At 32.4% G+C, this 22,530-nt stretch overlaps 1 protein-coding gene across 1 annotated transcript in view; it reads right to left on the bottom strand.

Moving 5' to 3' along the window:
• Nucleotides 1-22,530, bottom strand: part of LOC141579986 (activating signal cointegrator 1 complex subunit 1-like) — an 80,274-nt gene that overhangs the window by 27,832 nt on the left and 29,912 nt on the right. The window contains exons 3-4 of the mRNA XM_074378824.1: nucleotides 22,122-22,263; nucleotides 6,520-6,613 (exon numbers count right to left, since the gene is read on the bottom strand). Of these exons, the coding sequence (XP_074234925.1) occupies nucleotides 6,520-6,599 (80 nt within the window). The 5' untranslated portion in view covers nucleotides 6,600-6,613; nucleotides 22,122-22,263. The remainder of the gene's footprint in view (nucleotides 1-6,519; nucleotides 6,614-22,121; nucleotides 22,264-22,530) is intronic.

The raw sequence follows: 22,530 nt of genomic DNA, 5'->3' as shown, positions 1-22,530 counted from the left end.
GTGGGAAAAAGCAGGTTTTATTTTTATTGAGTCAGGAAGAAAATCAACTTCATCTTTAAATACAGACAGGAAAGTTAAAATAATGTGGTATATAACATTATATCTATTTTTAAATTCTTTATTCTCATGAGGCAAAGAGAGAATCAGATTCATCAAAATTACAGAAAGTAAAGCTAATGTAATAGATTATATCGTTCTATACATGTTTTCAGTTCACTGCATCTGCTGTTAGTAGTTTAGATACCCAAAGCTTTCTTATGAACTATAAATAAGAGAGAAAACTCTAGTTCCTTAAGTAGACACACGAGAAAAGAGATGTATAGAAAAGAAAAACTTCCCCTATTGTTCCAAGGCCACACCAGTGTCTCTTGGTTGTATCCTTACTTCAAAGTCCACATTTTTGATAATTCTTTTATAAGGCTCTTGTTAGTTTTAACTTCTAACTGTCAGGTACAATGGGGATATGCTTCATTTAGCTGTGGCAAGCACATCACTTTATTTCAGTTTCCAATAAAATTATTTCAGATGGAAAGGCATGCTTTGGGGAAGACTTCAAACCAATTAAAAAGTGACTTAACTTAAAAAGATTCAAATTAAGTTTGACAGGAAGTATGGCATCCTCGACCATTCAGATTGCAATTAACTTTGACAATGTTCAATTAATTACACTTTTCATTGTGATTATACAGAGACGATATTGCATATTAAAATTTTCAGGACGTTAGCAATTCAAAACGTAGGTCTTCTTTATCTCCAACTGCAGAGGTGTATAATTTGACATTGGTCATAAAAAATACTTGTTCTTCCTATAAAAAATCATAGATGGCTCCACAGCCTTAAAGGATAAAGACCGAAACTTTGCGTAAATTCAAAACTATTTCATTTTTTAACTCAGATATTACTTCCTAGCCACCTAGCCCTATTTTCTACCATACCACCACAGACAGACATATACACAACCTCTTAATTTTATCTATGTTAAACGTAAACAAATACTTTCAAAGTATTCTTAGGGCTTCAGTTCTGTTTCCTTATCATTTTTTTTAACCTTCCTCTATGGTATTCCAAGCAAGCTATGTCTACTCATATTGGCATTGTAACTTGCTATCCAGAAGAGAAGTATCTCCAATAGCATCTACAAAAAAATAGTTTATACAAACCAATATCCAGAAAATATCTTTAGTTTATTTATTCAAACTGAGCCACATGCTTATATCTGAAGCATTTGCTGTGTTGGAATGTGGAGTTTGAGTCTATTCAAATAAATTCACTGTCAGGAACAGAAACTGGCTGTAGTTCAAGTCAGGTCCCCACCCTAATATGGCTGAGCATGAGGATAGGAGTTGCATCAAAAGTGATAAAATTACAGAAACTGCATATTATCATTTTTGTGTCTCATTATCTAGTATTTATAGATATTCAACAAAGATTTGAAGGGTGAAAGAACTGTGATTCTTTACCTTTTATACTGTACCAATAGATTGAAGTTATTCAAATAAAGAAAAATTGATAAAAGTCATAATGCTGAGATTATTTAAAAAAAAAACAACAACAAAATTTGTTTTCCATCATACTTTTCTCTGTATCTGAATGTACCTTTTCCTCATTCTCTTATTCATCGCTTTCTTCATAGTTTCCCTATTTCCACTAAACCTTTCTTCCAGGTAGAAGGTAACTGCTTATAAAATAAATGCAATGAGTGCAAAATGTTCCCATTTTAGCTAGAGTAATCCAGCCCTACTCTAAACATTTTCTGGGATACATAACCCATTAACCAGAACATGTGCCACATTTCAGCTCCACCAAGCCCACTTCCAGGAACCTTTATAATGAACATTCTATAAACCATCATGTTTAGGAAAAGTAACTGGCTTTCAACTTTTTAGGATCTTATTCCTGCCACAATATTTGCATTTTAAAGGAGAAAAAATGTCAGATCAATATCCATTTTATATACACCTTATATACTTTTCCATCTGTATGAAATATGCACATATGTATCTTTAGTTTATTTAACCAAACTTTTCCATCTCATACACATGGAAATGAAGGAAATAGAATGTCTTTGTTCACAGACAATAAGGCAGCACGGATTAAAAAATCCTAATGATTCTACTAATAGATTACTACAAATTATAAGTGATTTAACAGGTTTGCAGAACGTAAAGTAAATATGCAAAAGTCAATTGTATATTTCTAAGCAACTTTATTGGGGTAAAAGTACTGCACATATTTAATGCATACCATTGGATGAGTTTGGACCTATGATATGCTCATGAAACCATCACCACAATTAAAGTGATAGGCATACCCATTACATTCAGAAATTTTCATGTATTTGTTTTGTTTGTTTTTGTGGTAAGAACACTTAACATAAGATCTATTCTCTTAAAACATTCTAAGTCAGGGGTCCCCAAACTTTTTACACAGGGGGCCAGTTCACTGTCCCTCAGACGGTTGGAGGGCCGCCACATACTGTGCTCCTCTCACTGACCACCAATGAAAGAGGTGCCCCTTCCTGAAGTGCGGCAGGGGGCCGGATAAATGGCCTCAGGGGGCTGCATGCGGCCCCCCGGGCAGTAGTTTGGGGACGCCTGTTCTAAGTGTACGATAGGCACTATGCTGTATATCATATATCTAGAACTAGTTCGTCCTGTGTAGGTGAAATTTTATACCAATTGCACAACACTCCCCATGTCCCTCTTCCTCCAGCCTTTGGTAACACCCAACCACTCTATTCTCTGCTTTTATGAGCAATTGTTTATTTATAAACTAGCTATAAATAATTGGAGAACAAAAGTATAAATATGCCATTTGTAATACCATCAAAAAATAAAATTATTATAAAGAAACCTAATGACAGATTTGCAAAGTCTCTATCCTAAAAATCCGAAAATATTGGTGAAAGAAATGTTAAAAACAAAAGGAGAAACCTACATAAATGGTAAGCCAACTGGTTCATAGATGGGTAGACTTGGTATTGTTAAGAAGTTAATTCTTCTAAAATGATTTTTTGCAATTCCAACAGGCTATTTTTGGCAGGGTACAATTGAAAAGTTGACTCTAAAAGTTTTATGGAAATTCAAAGAGTCTAAAATAGCCAAAAGAATCTTGAAGTGTAAGAACTTGTACCAGCTCATTTTAGAACATACTCTATTGGGTCAGCACAGTGTGGTACTTGTGTAAAGAAAACTAAATAATAAGTTATAATAAAGTTCAGAAATAGACCCACACTTCCAATATCAACTGATTTTAATCAAAGAAGCCCAGTTAAATGAAAAGTGAAAGGTGCCATAACAGATTAACCATATGAAGAAAGTAACCATTAGCCTCTATTTCATACTGTCCCCAAATAGAACTTCTATATGGATAGATTTAGTCATGAAAGATATATTTTAAATCTCAGGAATAAATTAAAGAAAATATCAGATAATGTTTTCACAACACTAGAGTAGCACTAGTTTTCTTAGAAAGTAAAAAACACTAACAATAAAAAGAAAAAATGAAAACATTAAACTTTTAAAGTATAAATACTTGATCATCAAAAGACAGACTGATTATTCTGCCTTTGTAAGGATGGGATTATTTGATTATTTTATTGCTGGACTAGGCAGCTCTATGCTTACACATTGGTTGCCTAAAAGTCTGGTATTGACTTTTGGTCAAGATAAGGATGAGATGTACTAGCAAATAAGTTACGATATGCTATTTAAACTTTTAAACACATCTGGAGACACCCACTATTAGCATGTCTTTGTGGTTTACAAATGTAGACACTGATAGTGTTCCCTTGGTTTAATTAGTTACGTCACCTGGCTTTAGCTACTTGACAAGTGGAGTATAAAAGACTCTGCAGCAATTATGCTTTGCCTCTCATAAAACTGAGATATCTCATGCATATGTTGGTAGTTCAAAATCCAAAGAAGAATAGAACCCGGGGGACTACAGCTGTAAGTTTTCCGGTCTATGGTTGTCTATGCTTTCCCCTGTTGTGCTTTATTGAGTGGTAAGACATGATAACCAAAGTCATTTTCCCCCACATGATTAACCAGTTGTTATGTCACCTTTTGTTGAAAATACTTTGTTTATCCTGTCCTTTAGTTTTACTAAAGCCCTGCATGAAGTTACCCTACAGAATCTCATGAGACTTTTATCTGATCCTGAGTCATATATGCTCTTTTCCTCTTAAACTACTGAATTTCTTGTTTTAAATCTATATTATTCCACTTACTAGATGTGAGTATGGATGCTAGTTATTTAAATTTCTGAGGTTTGGCTTTCTCATCAATACAATGACAGTAATTATAGTACCAATTTCATGGGCTGCTGTGAGTATTAAATGAGAGATTATATGTGAAGTGTTTAGAACTGTGCTAAATAGCTACTATTATCATTTATTAGAACCATCATCACTGCCACTGCTGCTGCCACTGCTATTAATTCTATTACTACTTCAACTGCTATTACTACTACCACCATGATCATCATCTTAACATATATTTGGGAAGTGGTCATAGCACTCTTTGTTGAAGTTGATGCATATGCTTATTGGTTCTTTACTCTGAACCAATTTGTATTTATGCATTAATTTGCCATTAATTTTTGAAATACAAATAAAATTACATTTGGAACAGAAATTATTATTGAAACTTAATTACTTTAGCAAAGAAAAAAATATGTCTCAGCCTTGTCTCTTTAACTGTGGACATAAAAGACATAAAAGTCTCTATTGCATATATAAGCAATTTATGCTAGAGGAAAGTATTCTTCCATATTTCTATTTCCAGCATGGTTTGTAACTCAACTCCATTTGCAGAAGGATACACTCTGCACAGTTTAAATTAGGGAAAATTGGACCAGCACAGTGTACCAATTTGAAGAGATAAAAGAAAAATTTCAATCTCATATCCCAAATAAGGTTAAGAATGTATCAAAAACAAATATGGTCTATTTCAAAATAATATTCCAACTTTTTCCAGAAATTGACAATTAAAAATTTTATTTAAAATCAAGATAAGCTGAAAATATCCCTTATGACTTCTTTAATATATATCAAATCAAGGGCAGAGAATGTACTATTTTAGTTACTAATGTGTAGTATTAATATGGAAAACAAAAGTTAGATGGTTAGTTCATAGCTTTGATAATTATCAAGAAAATATGGAAGTATATTTATAAGATATTCTACTCTATTAATAATTTAACATATTAATCATACACAAAAATGGAAATTAAAGAAAAAATTAATATCATAAGTCCATTTTGTCCATTAATGACATAAAATATATTTTCCCTTATACGCAAATAGAAAATGCTTAGCTAATTTTGGAAATATAGTAAAACATTTTGCATCCAAAAATTAAAGATTTGATTTTAAGTCCAATTTATTTAAATAATTCATTTCAAAGGCTGTTGCAGTTTTAAAAATAAGACAGTTAATAATGAGGTTATATCTGAACAGAAGAAATATTGTCCACTGTGCTTACTAAATCATGATACTAATATTTCAATCACATCTAAAATTTCTCTGGATGTTTTCATTGAAATGGATCTGTAAAATTTTCTTTCCTAAGTCTACTTCTTTTAAACGAATCAGAAGATACTACCTTTTAATATTTTTTAACAAATAGATTGAATACTTACATAATTTATATGGAAGATTTTTAAATATGATAGAAAATTACGTTACAAAATTTGAAAATATAACTATTTTTATAGGTGATATAATGGAAATGTCACAAAAACATCACAAATATTCATTTCTTTCAAAAATGCCATTCACCATAATAGCATTCAAAATGCTATTATTGAAGGATCAGATAATTTTTTTTAATATTTGCCTGAAACCACATGTGAAAATTTCAAGTTAGAATGTTTTTCTAAAATAAAAAGTGTATAGCTCATATGTAAGTTCAACTCTTAATTATTTCATCACAAAGTAGCCAGCACATGTTTAAATAGTACATGCAATCTTCAAAGTCACACCTCTTCTCAATATAAGGTACTCTATACCTTTATTTATAAAGACAGATTTTTTAAAAAATTAATTATACTGACACGGTAAAGAATTAGACCTTTAAAAACTAATCAAAAACTTGCAGCAACCCAGGGAACATTCATTTAAGGAAACAGCTAATCTCAGTAAGAGCAGAAAGTTTTTTTTGGAGTTTCACTCTTGTTGCCCAGGTTGGAGTGCAGTGGCAGTGATCTCAGCTCACTGCCACCTTTGCCTCCAAGGTTCAAGCAATTTTTCTGCCTCAGCCTCCTGAGTAGCTGGGATTACAGGCACCTGCCACCATGCCCAGCTAATTTTTGTATTTTCAGTAGAGACAGGGTTTCACCATGTTGGCCAGGCTGGTCTCAAACTCGTGACCTCAGGTGATCCAACCACTTACCCTTGTTTCAACCCCTCTATCAGCACAGTGGTAGCCTTGTAAATAACAGCTCATATTGTCAGTATTGGTATGGAGGAAGCAAAACAGATCTTATTTGCAAAGAGTTGAAATGATTTGTTTTTACCTTTCTGGTGGCAGAAGGAAGACACTCAAAAGGCTTGTTTTATCTTGTCTGACTTGGAATTCACCCAGCACTAAAGCCATTATCCTGTCAGCATCTGTTGCAAACATTTACAGACAAATATTTCAGTTGCCTAGACCTGAGGCAATGTATAGTAGTTGGAGGAAATAATAAACAAACAAAACCACTTAGTAGAAAGGTTTGGGAAAATAGATATTTTTGGAATAAAGATTTTGAAAAGCTATGACATATTTCTAGGAATTTAAAAGGCAGTGCATGTGCATGCACAGAGTTGTGCATATGCTCAGAAAAGACAGAAGTGGACATCAAGGACTCACATCTGGTTCATTCTGAGATCCTACACAAACAGGAAGTGATGGCTAAGGCAGAGTTGCAAACTTTAAATTGGCTATTTTAAATTTCCTTAAAGAGCTAAAAGAGATGATGTCTAAATAGTTAAAAGAAGGCATAATAATGATGTCTCACAAATAAAGAAAATATTAGTAAAGGGCTAGAAATTATAAAAGAAAACCAAATTTTAACTCTGGAAGTAATTATAATAAAAGAAAAGAAACGTTCAGTGGAACTCCTCAACTACATATTTAACAAGCAAAAGAAAGAATCATGAACCTAAATATAGGTCAATTTATAATATCTACTGAAGGAAAGTAAAATGAATGAAGAAAAACAGAATCCAAGAAACCTGCAGAACACTATTAAGCACACAAAAATATGCATAATGCAAGTCCCAAAAGGAGAAAAACAGGAAGGATGAAAAATAATCCTTGAAAATTTGATGACCAAATACTTCTCAAATTTGTTAAAAATCTTCAATGTACATATCTAAAAAGCTCAATATATTTCAACCAGGATAAATGCAAAGAGATCTACATATATCATAATGAAACTGATAAATGCCAAAGACAGACTCTAGAAAGCAATAAGAGATCAGAAGCTCATTATATACAAAGTATCCTCAATAAGATTGACAGATACTTTCTTATTAGAAACCATGTAATTCTGAAGGCAGTGCAGTGTGATGGTATATTCAAAGTGCTGAAACAACAAAACAGTCACTGAGAAGTCCATATCCAGCAAAAGTATCCTTTAAAAATGCATGAGAAATTAAGACAATCCTAGGTTCTTCAAAAAAGAAGAAAAAATTAAGATGTTGTCAGATAAACAAAAACTGTAACAGATCAACAAAAACTATAGGCTGTTAAGACATGTGCCACAAAAAATGCAAAAGGAAGTTCTATAGTCTGAAAAGAAAGAACACTAGACAGAAGTTTCTTTCTTATCAGTAATTATATCAAATGTAAATGGATTAAGCTCTCAAATTGAAAGGCAGAGTTTGTCAAAATGAAAAAAAAAATCCCACTTTTTATGCTGCCTAGAAGAGATTTACTGTAGATTTACAAACAAAAATAGGTAACAAATTAAAGGATAGAAAATTATATTCTGTGTAAACAGTAGCCAAAAGAAAGATCAAGTTTTTAAACTGATATTAGACAACATAGACTTTATTAATAGAACACAAAATGTTACTGGAAACAAAGAACATTATATAATGAAAAAAGGGTCAATTTATCAAGAATATATAATAAGAGTAAACATATATTCACCAGAAAGCACAGACTCAAAATATATGAAGCACACAAAGGCAAAAGACAGAGTTGAAGTGAGAAATATGTAGTCAACAATAATATTTGGGGACTTAAATACTCAACTTTCAATAACGGATAGAACAACTAGACAGCATATCAGAAAAGAAAATAGATTGAAACAACACTATAAACAAACTAAACCTAACAAACATTTATAGAAACACTCTCTATGATAGCAGCAGAATCTACAATCTTCTCAAGTGTACATGAAATCCTGTCCAAATCAGATCATGTATTAGGCCACGTATTTCAATAAATTAGAAAAAAATGCTTATTTATATTATTTTATTTATTTATCTGACAGCTATGAAATAAAATTAGAAGCCATTACACAATCAGAAGGACATTTGGGAAATTTACAACTATGTGCAAATTAGACAACACACTGCTAAACCAATGAGTTAAAGAAGATATCACAAGGAAAATTAAAACATAATTTCAGATGAATAAAAACAAAAAAAGAACATACCAAAACTTATGAAGTGCAGCAAAAGCCATGCCCAGAGAGAAATTCCTAATAATCAATTATATTAAAAAGAACGTCTCAAATTAGTAACTTAACTTGCCACCTTTAGAAACCAGGCAAAGAAGAGCAGGCATAGCAAAAAGAAAGATGAAAATAATAAAGACTACAGCAGAGACAAATAAGATGAAGAATAGAAAAACAATAAAGAAAATCAACAAAGCCAAAAGTTGGTTTTTGAAAAGATTTTTAGAAGGCAATCCTTTAGCTAAACCTCTCAAGACAAAAGAAATGACTAAAATTTCTAACCAGAAATAAAGTGGAGACATTACCATCAAGTACAATCAAATTAAAGGATAAAGAATACTATAAAAAATAAAATCTGAAAAATTTGATAACTTAGATAAAATAAATGAATATCTGAAAGACACAATTGACACTGACTCAAATAGAAGTCGAAAACCCAAAAGACCTATAGCAAATAGTCACTGATTTTGTGATTAAAAAGCTTTACAGGAAGAAAAGTACAGGTCTAGATGGCTTTGCTGAATAATTTACCAAAAATTTAATGATGAATTAACACCGATTCTTCTCAAACTCCTCCAAAAATAGAAGGGTGAGCAACAATTCTAAGAAAATACTGGCAAACTGAATTCAGCAGAATATTAAAATCTTAATGCACCCTGATTAAGTAAGATTTACCCCAGGAATGCAATAGTGGTTCAACATACAAAAATCAATGGATGTTATAAACTTTATTAATGATTTAAAGGAAAAAACGCGCACAATCATCTCAACAGACACACAAATTTTTTTTTAACAAAATGACAACAACACTAAACAAGCTAGGAAAACAAAGGAACTTTCTCAGAGTGATGAGGTCATATGTAAACATTTCATAGCTAACATCAAACTTAATGGTGAAACACTAAGTGTTCCCCCTGAGATAAGAAATAACAGTGATGTCCAGTATCACCACTTTTATTCAACATTGTACTGGAACTCTAGCCAGGATAACTAGATAAAAATAAATAAAGGTATCTAGACTGAAAATTGATAAATTATATGATCATATGAGAAAAAAAATCTAAAGAACTTACAAAAGTAAATTTATAGTTAATGAACAAATTATTAAAATGCAGAATATAAGGTCAATATAGAAAAATTAGTTGTATTTTCATATACAAGGAATGAAAACCCAAGAGTGAAATTAAGAAAATAATTGTTTTCATAATAAATAAAAAATAATAAAATATTTAGGAGTAATTTAGTCAAAGTATAAGACTTACAGAAACTGAAAAATACATAACATTTTGGAAATTAGTGAAAAACCTAAATAAATGGAAAAACATTTATGTTCATGATTGTGAACTAATAATAAAGCTTAATATTAGTAACATGACAGATTGACATGACATGACAGATTTAATGCAATTCCTATCAAAATATCATCTTTTTTTTGAATAAAGAGACAAAAGACAAACCTCTAAAATCCATGTAGAAATACAAAGGATCCAAATTAACTAAAATTATCTAGAAATAGTAGAACAAAATTGGGGGACTCACATTTCTTGATTTCAAAATTAATACAAGGCCATGGTAGTTTTAAAGGGAAATACTGACATAAGCACAAATGTATAGATCAATTTAATTAAATTAAGATATCAAAAATTAACCCACATGTCTATTTTCAGTTGATTTAGACAAAGGGATATGTCTATTCATTGGGGAAAGAATAATCTCTATAACAAATAGTACTGGGAAAATTGTATATTCACATGCAGAATAATGAATCTGGATCCCTATCTTACACCATACATAAAAAATAAATCGAAGTGAATTAAGGACTGAAACATAAGAGTTAAATCTTTAAGATGCTTAGAGAAAAACATAAACTAGATCTTCATGAATTTAGGCAATCATTTTTTAAATATGGCACCAAAATGTTGTTAAATGGATTAACAATATATGGACGATCTATACAGTTGGATATTGTTCATCCGTAAAAAGAAATAAATACTGATACACGCTATGATATGGATAAACTTTGAAAAGATTATGTTCAGTAAAAAGAAAACTAGACACAAAAGACCACACATTATATGATTCCATTTATGTGAAATATCCAAAGTAGACATATCCATGGACACAAAAAGTAAATTAGTCATTAAAAACAAGTAGAGTTAGGGACTAAATGGGAAGTTTAGGATTTTCTTTGAGCAACTGTTGAAAAGGTTCTGGAATTAGTTAGTGGTGGTGGTTGAACAAAATTCTAAGTATACTCAAATCCATTGACTTGTACTCTTTCGAATTGTTTTTAGAATCACAAATCCCCTGAAATGAAATGTACACTGTTTGTTTTGTAAGATATACCTCTCCAGAAATACACTGTTACAATGAAATATGCTCCTGTATATGCTGGTCCATTAGGTCCCATTATTGAAAACATAATCAACTGCCTGGAGTAAGACAACCCTATGACAGCTGCTGTGAGGTAAGAGAAATGATGTGGTTAGCCCCAGACATATAATCAGTTAACTTCTGCACAAGGAAAAACTAAGTGCAAGAATTAAGACAAAAATCGAAGTGCTGCAGAAAGCAGCCTTTATAATAGAAGGAGTATTTTAAAGGACCTTGAAATTTGAGCGAAATAAGGAAAGAAGGACACTGAAAGTGGAGGCAACGACATAAACAATCGTGGACAAATGACACAGACTGAAGGGTGTGGTACAGAGGATACATACTGAGCTGAAGCAGCACAGGTGCAACCTCTCAGAACCTATGGATTAGTGGGACAAGAATGAGTCAAACAATTAACTTACATTAAGTTTATTATTATTATAACTTTCATTACCTTAATTGAAGAATACAGAATATCTTAACAATAGTTCTATTTCTCTTTTATAATGTCACTCTTATCTCTGTGGCATGGTGGGGAATGACACTTAGCTGCTAGTAGTGACTGCTGAAGAACACCAGGATGTTTTTGGATTAAAGAAGCTTACTTTTATGCTGTATTCTGGTACTTTGATAATTAGAATTCTCATCAGTTTTCAGGAGAAATGCATTCAATTATACTTTCAATAGAAAAAAATTACAAGCAGCTGGGCTTTCTTACCTCATACTCAACTCAATATTGACAAGACCATATTATAATCTAGGGAAAAAACAAATTCCGTGCCTGGTATTATTTGTTTCCTTTCTCCACTCTCCAGCTGTCCAACCTTTCAGAAAATTATTCACCTTCAAAATCAGAAGGAAGCCAAACGCCTAAACACCTTAAAAGTTACCCTAAGGAGTTAGTTTCCTTACATAACATTCAAGAAGACTGAAGAAAATTAAAAATGATATGATGCTACATGTAGATAATAAGAATAACTTAACAATGTGGAATGCTAAATTATAAGACAATACAGGACACAGAAATCTATTGCACAGTCAGTTTGAGCACTGACAATAAATGAAGGGGATGAGTTAAAACACCGGCAATATACATGGAAATGAGAAAGTGAAAGTAGGAGATGCCACTCAGGTAGTTTAGTAAAAGACGGATGTGGGAACAGCAAAGACAGTGCAGTCAGACTAGTCTACAAACCAGTGTGCTGGGAAAACGGTAAAACTGCTATATGAAAGAGAGGTTACAGGAGCAAAGCAGATTTCAGGAAGACAATTTTGATTCTAAACATGCTCATTTGAGGTATCAACCGGACATCCATTGATGGATATGCAGCGAGCAGTTATTAAGTGAGGTCTGTTGTTCAGAAAATGAATTAGAATTAGAAGTATTGTTTTAAATTTGAAACACATTAGTATATAGCAATATTTAAGTCTATGATAGTGTTAATTGTAGGAATTTTAGGAAAATAATTCAGTAAAAACAATGTTCTTGCTGATTATTTTAAACTACCTTTATATGTGTGTGTATCATAAACTTCTTAAACAATAAAACTAGAAGTACTGAAACTATTCCAAGTTTTAGTCCTAGAAGTAATAAAACTATTCCAGGCAAAAATCATAAACACTATTCTAGTTGATCTTCCTTACTTTCATTCCCATTCTGTTTCCCATGGATCCAAGCTAGTGGATCCGCATGTCATTGTGATATATATATATATATATGCACCTATCTGGGGAGGCAAATCTGACAGTATGAGGGAAAGAGTATAAGGGAAAGGGATAGTTAATTGTTATAACACTGTGACTCCTCTCTAGCTCATCAATATATTATTACACACACACACACACACACACACACACACACACAACTACTGTTAGCAAGAACAATACTAAGTGCTATTATTGTATTAAGCTAAATTAATACTGACTTTTTTTAAAAAAAAATGTGTATTGATGCATGTTTCAAATGAAGTCGAAAAGTATGTGACAACTTACCTTGGTTTTGCTCCTTAAAAACAATCATCATGATTTAGTACTGTTTCATTGGGCCTTTGATTCTCACTACCGTCAACTGCTTGGATCTGGAACACTTGAAATGGAGGTATATCTAAGGCAACTTGGTCAGATGAAAGGCATTTTAAGACCATTTCCAGTACAAGACAAGAGTATTGCTGTACTATTTTTATATCAGTTCATCAAATCATATTTTGTTTGATCAGGTACTTAGATCACCTTATAAAAATAGTATAAAAACTTGTCATTTTGGAATAAAGGCAGCAAATAATATTGTAATTCAATGCAGCCCAACAGGTTTTAGATCAAAGACTGGTTTCCAGCAATTTTTGTAACTAGAAAATATCTATAAACCTGAGGCTTGCAATTCTTAATTTGAATTAATCATGGACCACTTTCTCCTGATGAGTATAGAAATGTGTCACTTACTTATAAATGAATAAACATGACTTTGGTAATCTCATTCTTGCATTCAAGAAAACTTGCTGATTATTCTCTTAGAAATTGCTTATATTTCAGTAAGTTCAGTTGGTGAGTTCATGGCAATCATGAGAGTCAGGCACCTAGTATGAATTCACTTCTCTGCTTTACAGTTATGGATATTGTGCCTAATCCTGGCTTCTTAATATATATAATTACCACTGATCCCAAAAAGGATCAGATGAAAACTTTACGTCTTTTTTGTAAAGTGGCAAACTCACCATTATGAAAGGAAAAAAGAACAAAGTTCACTATACCCTAAACGTGATAAAGTTATTCTATTTCCCTGTCATGTTTTACATGTTTAGTTTTCCTGTAGTAGTAGAATGGGATTTTAAGACAATGTTGTGAAATGTTTCTCTGGGAGAGGATTTGTTTTTCTTCCTTATGTGTTCTTTAATCATGATGCATACTTTAGAATTAGGTTAGAGAAAGCAATACCCTACTTTCTATTTTCTCCATGTGATAAATATAGTGTCAACAATTTTCTGAGATGCTGCTATCCAGCCCAAGTTTTATCTCCTTTTATAACACTTACAAAAGGATGCCAAAGGGACATACACAGCAACAATAATCACCCAAAGTAACTCTTATTGGATGTTTAGTATTTAATGTTTTAGGCTAGTGGGAGGAAATAATCTGTAATTATAACCTATAATCAATATACTCATCCTTATTTAAAAAAAAATTAGACAATAGAATATGGCCTCAAAAGGATCATGATGCTGGGCTGAAAAATTAACTTATGAGAAGGAAAATAGCAGTTGTAGATGACTTTGAGCTTAGAATAGGGGAGGAAATGAAGAAGTTGGGAAAAATCAAAAGATTAGGAATGTAAGGGTATCTGGAGAGCATAGCAGCTGTGCTGCATAGTTTATAAATCTCCCCAATACCCTTGGTAAAACAGCCAAATAATCACATAGCAAAACGCAAAAACCCAAATACAAAATTTACAATTAACTAAATGACAAGATATACTCCATGAACTACAAAATACAAGTGAGAAAGAAAGAACAAAAAAGCACTGACAATCACAAGTTATTCATCATGTGTCACCTGTGTGGCACAGAGCAGAAGAAAGCAAAGGTGTGTGAAGAATCTAAGAACTGAAGAATCTCCTAACAGCCAACAATCTGCTTCGGAAAGCACATCAGCCCCAAAAGAGCAGCAGGTTAAATTAGGAGGGGTTTAGACAAGACTAATAGCTCGTATGCAAGGGCTCCCTATAGAGCACGGAACCTGAAAAAGCCTAAGTTCTGTGAACTCTTGAAACTGACCAGCCTGGGCTTCCTTCCTACACAGGGCTGCACACCAGAGTGGGCCTCTGAAAATACCGTTAAAGTGAAGCAAAGTAGGGATAATAGAAAAGAAGGAAGAGAATGTTCAGATAAAAATAGAGAAGAGAAAAATTTGAGAGGCAGGAATCTTAGAAAGCTATTCTGAAAGACGTCTTTCTCTAAAAGCTTAGGAAAATTACTTTTTCACGAAACAAATCAGCAACAAAAATGAGCAATTTAAAGTCGAATTTATGCAAAGTTATTATAAGAACAAAGAAAATAAGAAACATGGAATACAAATGTGAAAAATAATCTAATTTTCAGAATGAGTTAAAGACATAAAAAAGATACAAATATAAAAACAATATAACTCAAAATTAGAAAACTCAAAAGTAAAGTAACATTAATTCAAAGAATTACAAATAGAGGGAAAAATACAGAAATGAAGAAGATATAAGAAAGAATATAAGAGCAAATGAATCCAACAAATCACTCCAGGGGGGGAAAAAAAACCATGAAAAGCAACAAAATCTTAAAAATTGTTATGAAATAAATAGATTAAAATGATTCAAGAAAAAGCAACATGGACTGAAGGTAGACTTAAAAAAAGACTTAAAATACAAAAAATAGGAGTAGCAGAAAAAATATCAAAACAAGAGAGAAGAAAAAAATGCAAAATATTATAATTCAAGAAAACTTTCATGAAGTTTAAAAGACTAAAAAAGATTTGAAAAGACGTATCCTGTACATGCCAGACAATATTGGCCAGATACATAATCTAGTAAAATTACTAGATTTTAAGAAAAAGACAAAAAATGCTTTAGACATGGGAACAATAGACACTGTGGACTATTGGATGAGGCAGTAAAGAAGGAGGTTCTGAGCTGACAAACCATCTGTTGGGTACCATGCTTAATACTTGGGTTCCAAATACTCATGAGACAATTCTACATATGTAACCCCCGTATCTAAAAGAAAAGCTGAAATTTAAAAACAAAATGCTTTAGGAACCTAGGCAAAAAGAGTGAGGTATTACTGATAGAAAATTAGATCATATGGTAGATTGCAAAATGGCCCATTAAGTCTTGTCTCCATATCTCACTGTGAAGTATTTTTCTCCCACGCAGCCTGTGTTTGGCTATGCAACTAGCTTTGGCTAACATTGATATAAGCAAATGTGATTCAAGCAGAAACTTAACAAATACCTGCACAACAAAGTTTGCCATGTCTTACTTGTTTGTAGAACCCTGCAACCACTGTGATGAAGTCTGGGTTAGCTTAGTGGGTGGAGAAAGACACATCATTCAATCACTTGTGATCACCCCAGTTGCCAGCTAGCACCAACAGCTAAAGAGGAGTGAGTCTTCCACAGGCCAAATATAAGACAGTTTTAATTCCAATAAGGATAATACTAGAAAAGGATTGAAATCCAACAAACGTGTTTAAATCTATGAGTTCATAATGTTACAAGAAAGAAAAAAGAACTGACTAGCTACTTTCAGAAAGTGATGGGTGACAAATTTACTTCTGTGAGAAGTAGGAAATATAAGGAAAGAATAAAACATTTATCCTCCCTTACCAATATTATTGAGTACCAAAATAATAGCTGGGGAAGGGCCTCTATTTATAGATTTATTTCAGTCAATAAATGAAAAATAAGTGACAATAGAATATCACCATTTTACAACTCCTATCAAAATAATGGATTCAGTCATAGCATCCACAGCTGCTTATATCACACAAAAGACAACCAAATAGCTTTTACCTTCTAATAAAAGAACACAACACAACTTGTAGTGTTGCCAGAGGGACGAAGCCTGAGTCTAATCAAACCTCTATTCCAGCTGCCAAATTGTGGGAAGTACAGAGGATAGAAGAATATTACAATACAGGCTAAATGGGCCTAGTTTTTCAATGAATAAATTGCAATGAAAAGTAAGAGATGGAAGGAGGAACTATAGAGAAATCGTGACTTAAGAGACATACCCAAAATTCATCAAAACATAAAAAAATTATAAAACTAAACATGAGCAAAACTAAACATAGTGTCTAACAATGCACACTTGAGAATGCAACATCAATGACTTAACTTGTTAAGAAACTTAGTAAGTGTGTGCTATTTGCAGGGCTCTGTTCTAGTTACTAGAATAGTTAGGCAATAAAACTCTAAAGAAATACAAAAAAAGTGACTACTATACAAGAAATGAAAGTGGTTACTTTTGTGGTGAGGGATGTTATTCTGATGGTCTGAAGCACATAGAGAATCTTTGAGGGTTCTGGGTATAAATCTATTTCTTTATCCAAATGGTCTAATGATAATTCATTAAGCTGTGTGTTTGTTTTGCATATTTTTCCGTATCTCTGTTTATTTACATATTTTTAAACAATTTTAAAAAAGAAACCCAACAGATTAGAAAAAGTCCTTCTATGGCCAGATTCAGAAATAAAGCAGGAAACTTCCTGTTTTTGTTTCCTTGACCTTTCAGTTCCGGGTGACATAGCCTGGTCTTTGGGTAGGTATCCAGAACTGAGCTCTCACGTCCAGATGGATTCCCGCTGTTGTTTTCTTGCTACATGTCTAATGACCAAAACAGAGACCAGCCTATAGTAGGTATTCAATAAATATTTATTGAATGAATTTTAAAAATCCAAGTTCAAAGTTTTTACACCTCTTAGATTTTTAAATCTATAAAGGGATGCACTTTTATCAGCAGTTGAGGAAAAACTTTTTAGCAAGATTTAAGAAGAGCCGGTCCTATACTTTGAACTTTTTATAAGATGCTTTCATGAATGTGTAGCTCTACTTCCCTGAGGTTTCCAGATCATTTGTATTATATTATCTTTTGTTTACATAGGTAAAAATGACTAAAACATTGCTTTTGTTAAATTTATATACTTAAACGAAATTACAGCATAAAATATTTCTGATCCAAAGCTAACCAAATTACAGCTGAAATCCAGGTGAACAGACACATCACAGGGTCACTAAACATCATGAAACCAATGACTGATGTTATGTAATTACCTAATTTTAAAAAGTAAAAATGTCTAATTTATTTTAATTTCTAACGAGAAGATTCAAAGAATTATTTTTGTTGTCAGTTTCCAATATCACTTCATATTGAAAACTTATACATGGATATGAGTTTTCTCACCCAGGTGGCATTAGAATTATAGCCACTATTTTTAGGCTATTAAAAGTTAATTTTTAAACAGCAAATAAATAAATAAAACCATGATAAACATTAACTTCCTTTATATTTTCACACTAAAACCTGGACCCAGGACAAAACGGTAAGAGGCTTCAAATGAATTGCATATACTCTGTAATAGCCTTGATTATACCAAAGTTTCCATTTCCCACCTCCTAGAAATAATGGAACAAGGGCATAAATGAAAATTAAATGAAAAAAAATCAAGGCAAATGTCAGAAAGCATCTCTTCATGAAAGATTAGAAACACTTAAAAAAACAAGAAAAACAAAAGCAACAGTCAAGTTTGTTAAAATCACTAGAGCTATTCAAAAAACAATTACAGGAGATGGCATCCTGAGGGGATAAGGAGATCTAAACACTAATAGAGGATTAAACCCCTACAGGTTGAGCGATCCTCACGTATCAAGCTTTTCCTTATTCTTCCAAAAGTTCATTTGGACTGTGTCAGTCTACAAATCAGGTAAATAAATTTTACTTTCTACAGTGAAAAGTACACAGCATAAGAAAATAATTAAAGCATACCTAAAAAGCCTTAAAATGGCTTTAATGACTTGCAGGTGCTAAAAGACAAAGGAGGGCTAAATAAAGGACTATTTGAATTGTTGATAGCCTTTGAATTTTTTTTAGATTTTTAAGTGAAGTTTCTCTTGCAATTGATCTCCACCGTAAGTGTCCTAAAAAAGGCTGGGATAACAGAACTAGGAAAAATCATTCAAGTCTCCCCGGGATGACTGATTCATTTAGTAAGTTTCAGCTATCTGCACAAGGATATAAAACTTATGAGGTAGAAGGTCGCCCTTCAAACTCCCCAGATACCTAATCTTTGTTTCAATTTTATTTGGATATCTTTTTTCTTATGTCTGATAGGCATAATTCCACTTGCAATATAATTTGTGTTCAAATGTATTCTCAGAGGGTAAACTGTAACCTCTGATAGATGGCATTTAGAGATTCTACCGGGTTATTGTCGCAACTTTGGAACTACAGGAAATTTTGCATTAGATCTAGATATCTCCCTAGTGATTTCTTTCTGGATTATTTGTTCTTGTACAAAATAAATGTGATCAGAATTCTATTTTGAAAATTATTAATGTGCTTTCTTTACCACATTTTTCTTTGACCTTCAATCTAAGGCATCCATCTTTCTGAGGCTTCATTATTAGGTTTCCCCAAAAACATTTAGGGTTAGAAGTAAAGTAATATTTCGCTTTGGGCATTCAAAATAGGATTTTGAAGTGGGACACTGCCCCCCCCACCTTTTTTTTTCCTTAATGGCCTTGTTTTCTTCCTATCTCTTTTATTGTATTACACAGAGTTTTCCAGTAATGAAGTGGTTAGCTGTGTTGATCAAAGAAAAGAGGAAGCTAAGGGGTATGCGAAAGGAAGGGAAAAATATGAAAAAAAGCAGCCTATCATTTCCCTAGCTCTCAAGCACAGTGTAGAGTGATTAAAAGTCAGATATGAGAGTTTAGGCTTATTTATCACACACACTTGGCTTTGGCTTGGACACCGAGATGTAACAAGTAACTGAGGGAAAAGACAGACCCTTGATTCTACACTCCATGTAGAACTTGGAGATGACCTAGGACCAGAGGTTCAGGTTTAAGACACAATAAATTATATCTCTGCCTTCTTCATCCTTTTCCAGCTAAGCCTCAGGTCAGGAAAATACCCTGCAGCTGTCTTACCTAATAATTTGAGGCAAGTATTTTTAAGATCTCAGAGTTTCAGTTTCTACACTGGCAAAATAAAGCAATTGGGTGAAATCCTTTTAAATATTTTCTGCAACTTTAAAATCTGATGATGAGGTTTCCTAAAAAAAAGAAAAATATGTAGCCTTAGTTCGCTATTCAAAAAAAAATATTTCTGCTACACCTATATATTGATTTTCTTTTGTTTTCTTCTATTACTTGTACTTACCTGTTAACAAATAACAGGAGTTAACTAGATATATTGAAATACAGTTTCATTTTGTCAGAAAGAAAAGACTTATAAAGTAATAGAATCACGATTTATAGTAATAAAGCAAACAACTTGAATTTCTTCAAGAAACCTCATAAATTTCTTCAAGAATCTTATAAAATAGAGATGGATCAACAAATCATATAGGTTGCAGAGAAAAATTAAATAGGATCTCAGCAAAAATTATATGGATTAAGAGAAATGTTATAAATGTTCATGTCTGAACACATTTATGGCTTACCATCAGAAATGGTTTTTCCTCTAGAAATTACATATTATTTTCATTTTGGGGAAATTTATCTCACATGAGCTTTTTGACCATAGTAAAAAATATATATAATAATAATTTCTACATTTTCTTAATATTACTCTTTCCATTCTCATGAAAACAGAAGAAATAGGAAAATCAAATACTCCTAGATGTTGGATTATTTTTCCCCAGTTTAATACATTGTCTCAAATAGAGCGGCAGCCTTTCCGTTTCTTAATCCTGCGTGATTGAATTGTTATGTCTACCTTCTAATCTACTCAAAATAAGTAATGTATTTCAGCAAAATTCAAAGAGATTTTTTTCTGTAAATACTTGATTTGCATTTAATGATCTATAAGTGCTTGACATCATCACAATAACAAATGACTTTCTTGATGGCTACTCAAATGAATCCATAAGGCAGCGGTAAACTCTGCCTCTAAAACAAAGGCATAACTCTTATTCTAATAACTTCACCTGTCCTTCTCTTGGTCCTTGGGCTTTCAAGGAGGAGAAAAAGATGAAGTTTTCCTGGGGCTGCAGTTATCTGAATCATACTTACTTAAAATAGCACTGTTATCCACCACTTGTCCTGGTCACAGCAAACAATGATAGAGATATACTTAATTGAAGGAACTAAAGGCTAATTAAGACAAATGTACAAACAAAGTAAATGAAAATTTTATGGAGGAGACAAAGTAAGATTTAAAAAGGAAAATCAAGGTCACCATATGGTTGGCTATCACTGAACTTATACTAATAAAATGAAGAAAGGGAAAAAAAAACATCAGATAATTGAAATGATACATATTTTATGGGAAAAATCACATCACAAGGACAACTTTTGGATGATCACCAACAAAGACAGGGCATATGGTAGAAAACTTTCAAAAATGAAATACTTAAGTCACAGAAAACAGACTAAATAAGTCAAGAAGAGTCACTCATATAAGCAGAGCAAAATAGCTAATTCAATTGTGTGAATGGTTAAGAACAATTACAGGCAAAAATAGTTGCTGTGGAGGAAAAAAAAAATTTTCCCTAATGTTATACAGGTTGACTGGCTGCATTAATCTAATTTATTAGATTGATTAATGATTTAGCTTTGTTTTTATAAGCACAGCCTTAGTGGCTTAAAGCCTTAAGCCCTGTGGTGTATTCTTTCGTCTCATCATCTTCAAACTGAATCTTTGAACCAATTAATCATAGAATGCATACTGATCATCTTCCACGTAGCTGTGTCTCAAAAATAATACCATTTGTGATTAAATTTATTTTTTTGATTCTTTCTTTAAAATAATTAAAGTGTTTAGCACAATTTTTATATGGTGTTTTAAAGGTGTTATAAACTCAACATGATTATTTTTCAAAAAGTGTAGCTAACTAACTACATGCTAACTTCTTTCATTGTTTAATGGCCTTTACCAGAAACCGTTCAGCTCAATTTGTCATTTATCTGTTTAACCAGATATTCCTCTGTAACTCATTTTCAACTTCTCCAGGCTTTAAGGATTATTCTTATAACACCTACAGGCCTGGCATGTTTGTTCAGAAGATGCCAAGCCTTTGCCACTTCCGATTTTAGAAAAACTCCAACAAATGCATTTGTGTTTTATGCAGCCTAATAGTCATTTAGTGCTTTCTTCTCTGATTGTCCTCTGTTCTACTGTCAAGTTAGTTTAAATATTCCCGTTCTTCTCCACTACTTCATCACAATAGTGATGAGAACACAAACTACTCTCTCAGTTGTCCAAAGAAATTCTCAGACCTGGTTGTCAATTTTAACAAAAATTCACCAAAATCTTGGGGACAACAGGAAGGTTAAAAAAAAATTAAAATAAATAATTAAATTGAGAAAAAAATCTATACTCCCAGTCATACCTTCGGATTCTTCTACTGAATTGAGGTGCTCCCAATACCCAGGTTACTGTCACTTCAAGAGGCCAGTTCACCCACCATGTAGGAGTGATTGATTCTTTCAGACTCCCCAACAGAAGTCCAGACCTTCAACCTTAGGAGGTTCCTAGGGAAGAAACAAAAGCTTTCTTCAGTTGCTTGATGTGATTTTGTTTTCTTTCTCTGAAAGTAAATCATCTCAAAACTCAGATTCATCTGAAAGAAAATAAACTTTTCATTATTATTTACCAATATTTTTCTTTTAATTACCTCTAATTATTCCCTTTCAGACTGGGATATTGGCCTTTACTTTAGAAAAAAATCTTAAAAATTTATGAATGCCATTCCCCTCTTCCTCAAAGATAAGGTGCAACTTTCTCTCAAAATGAAACTG

Source organism: Saimiri boliviensis, chromosome 10 (genome assembly GCF_048565385.1).
Source record: "Saimiri boliviensis isolate mSaiBol1 chromosome 10, mSaiBol1.pri, whole genome shotgun sequence".
Taxonomy (NCBI): domain Eukaryota; kingdom Metazoa; phylum Chordata; class Mammalia; order Primates; family Cebidae; genus Saimiri; species Saimiri boliviensis.
The sequence above is the reverse complement of the archived record's forward strand: the minus strand, read 5'-3'. Positions and strand labels throughout refer to the sequence as shown.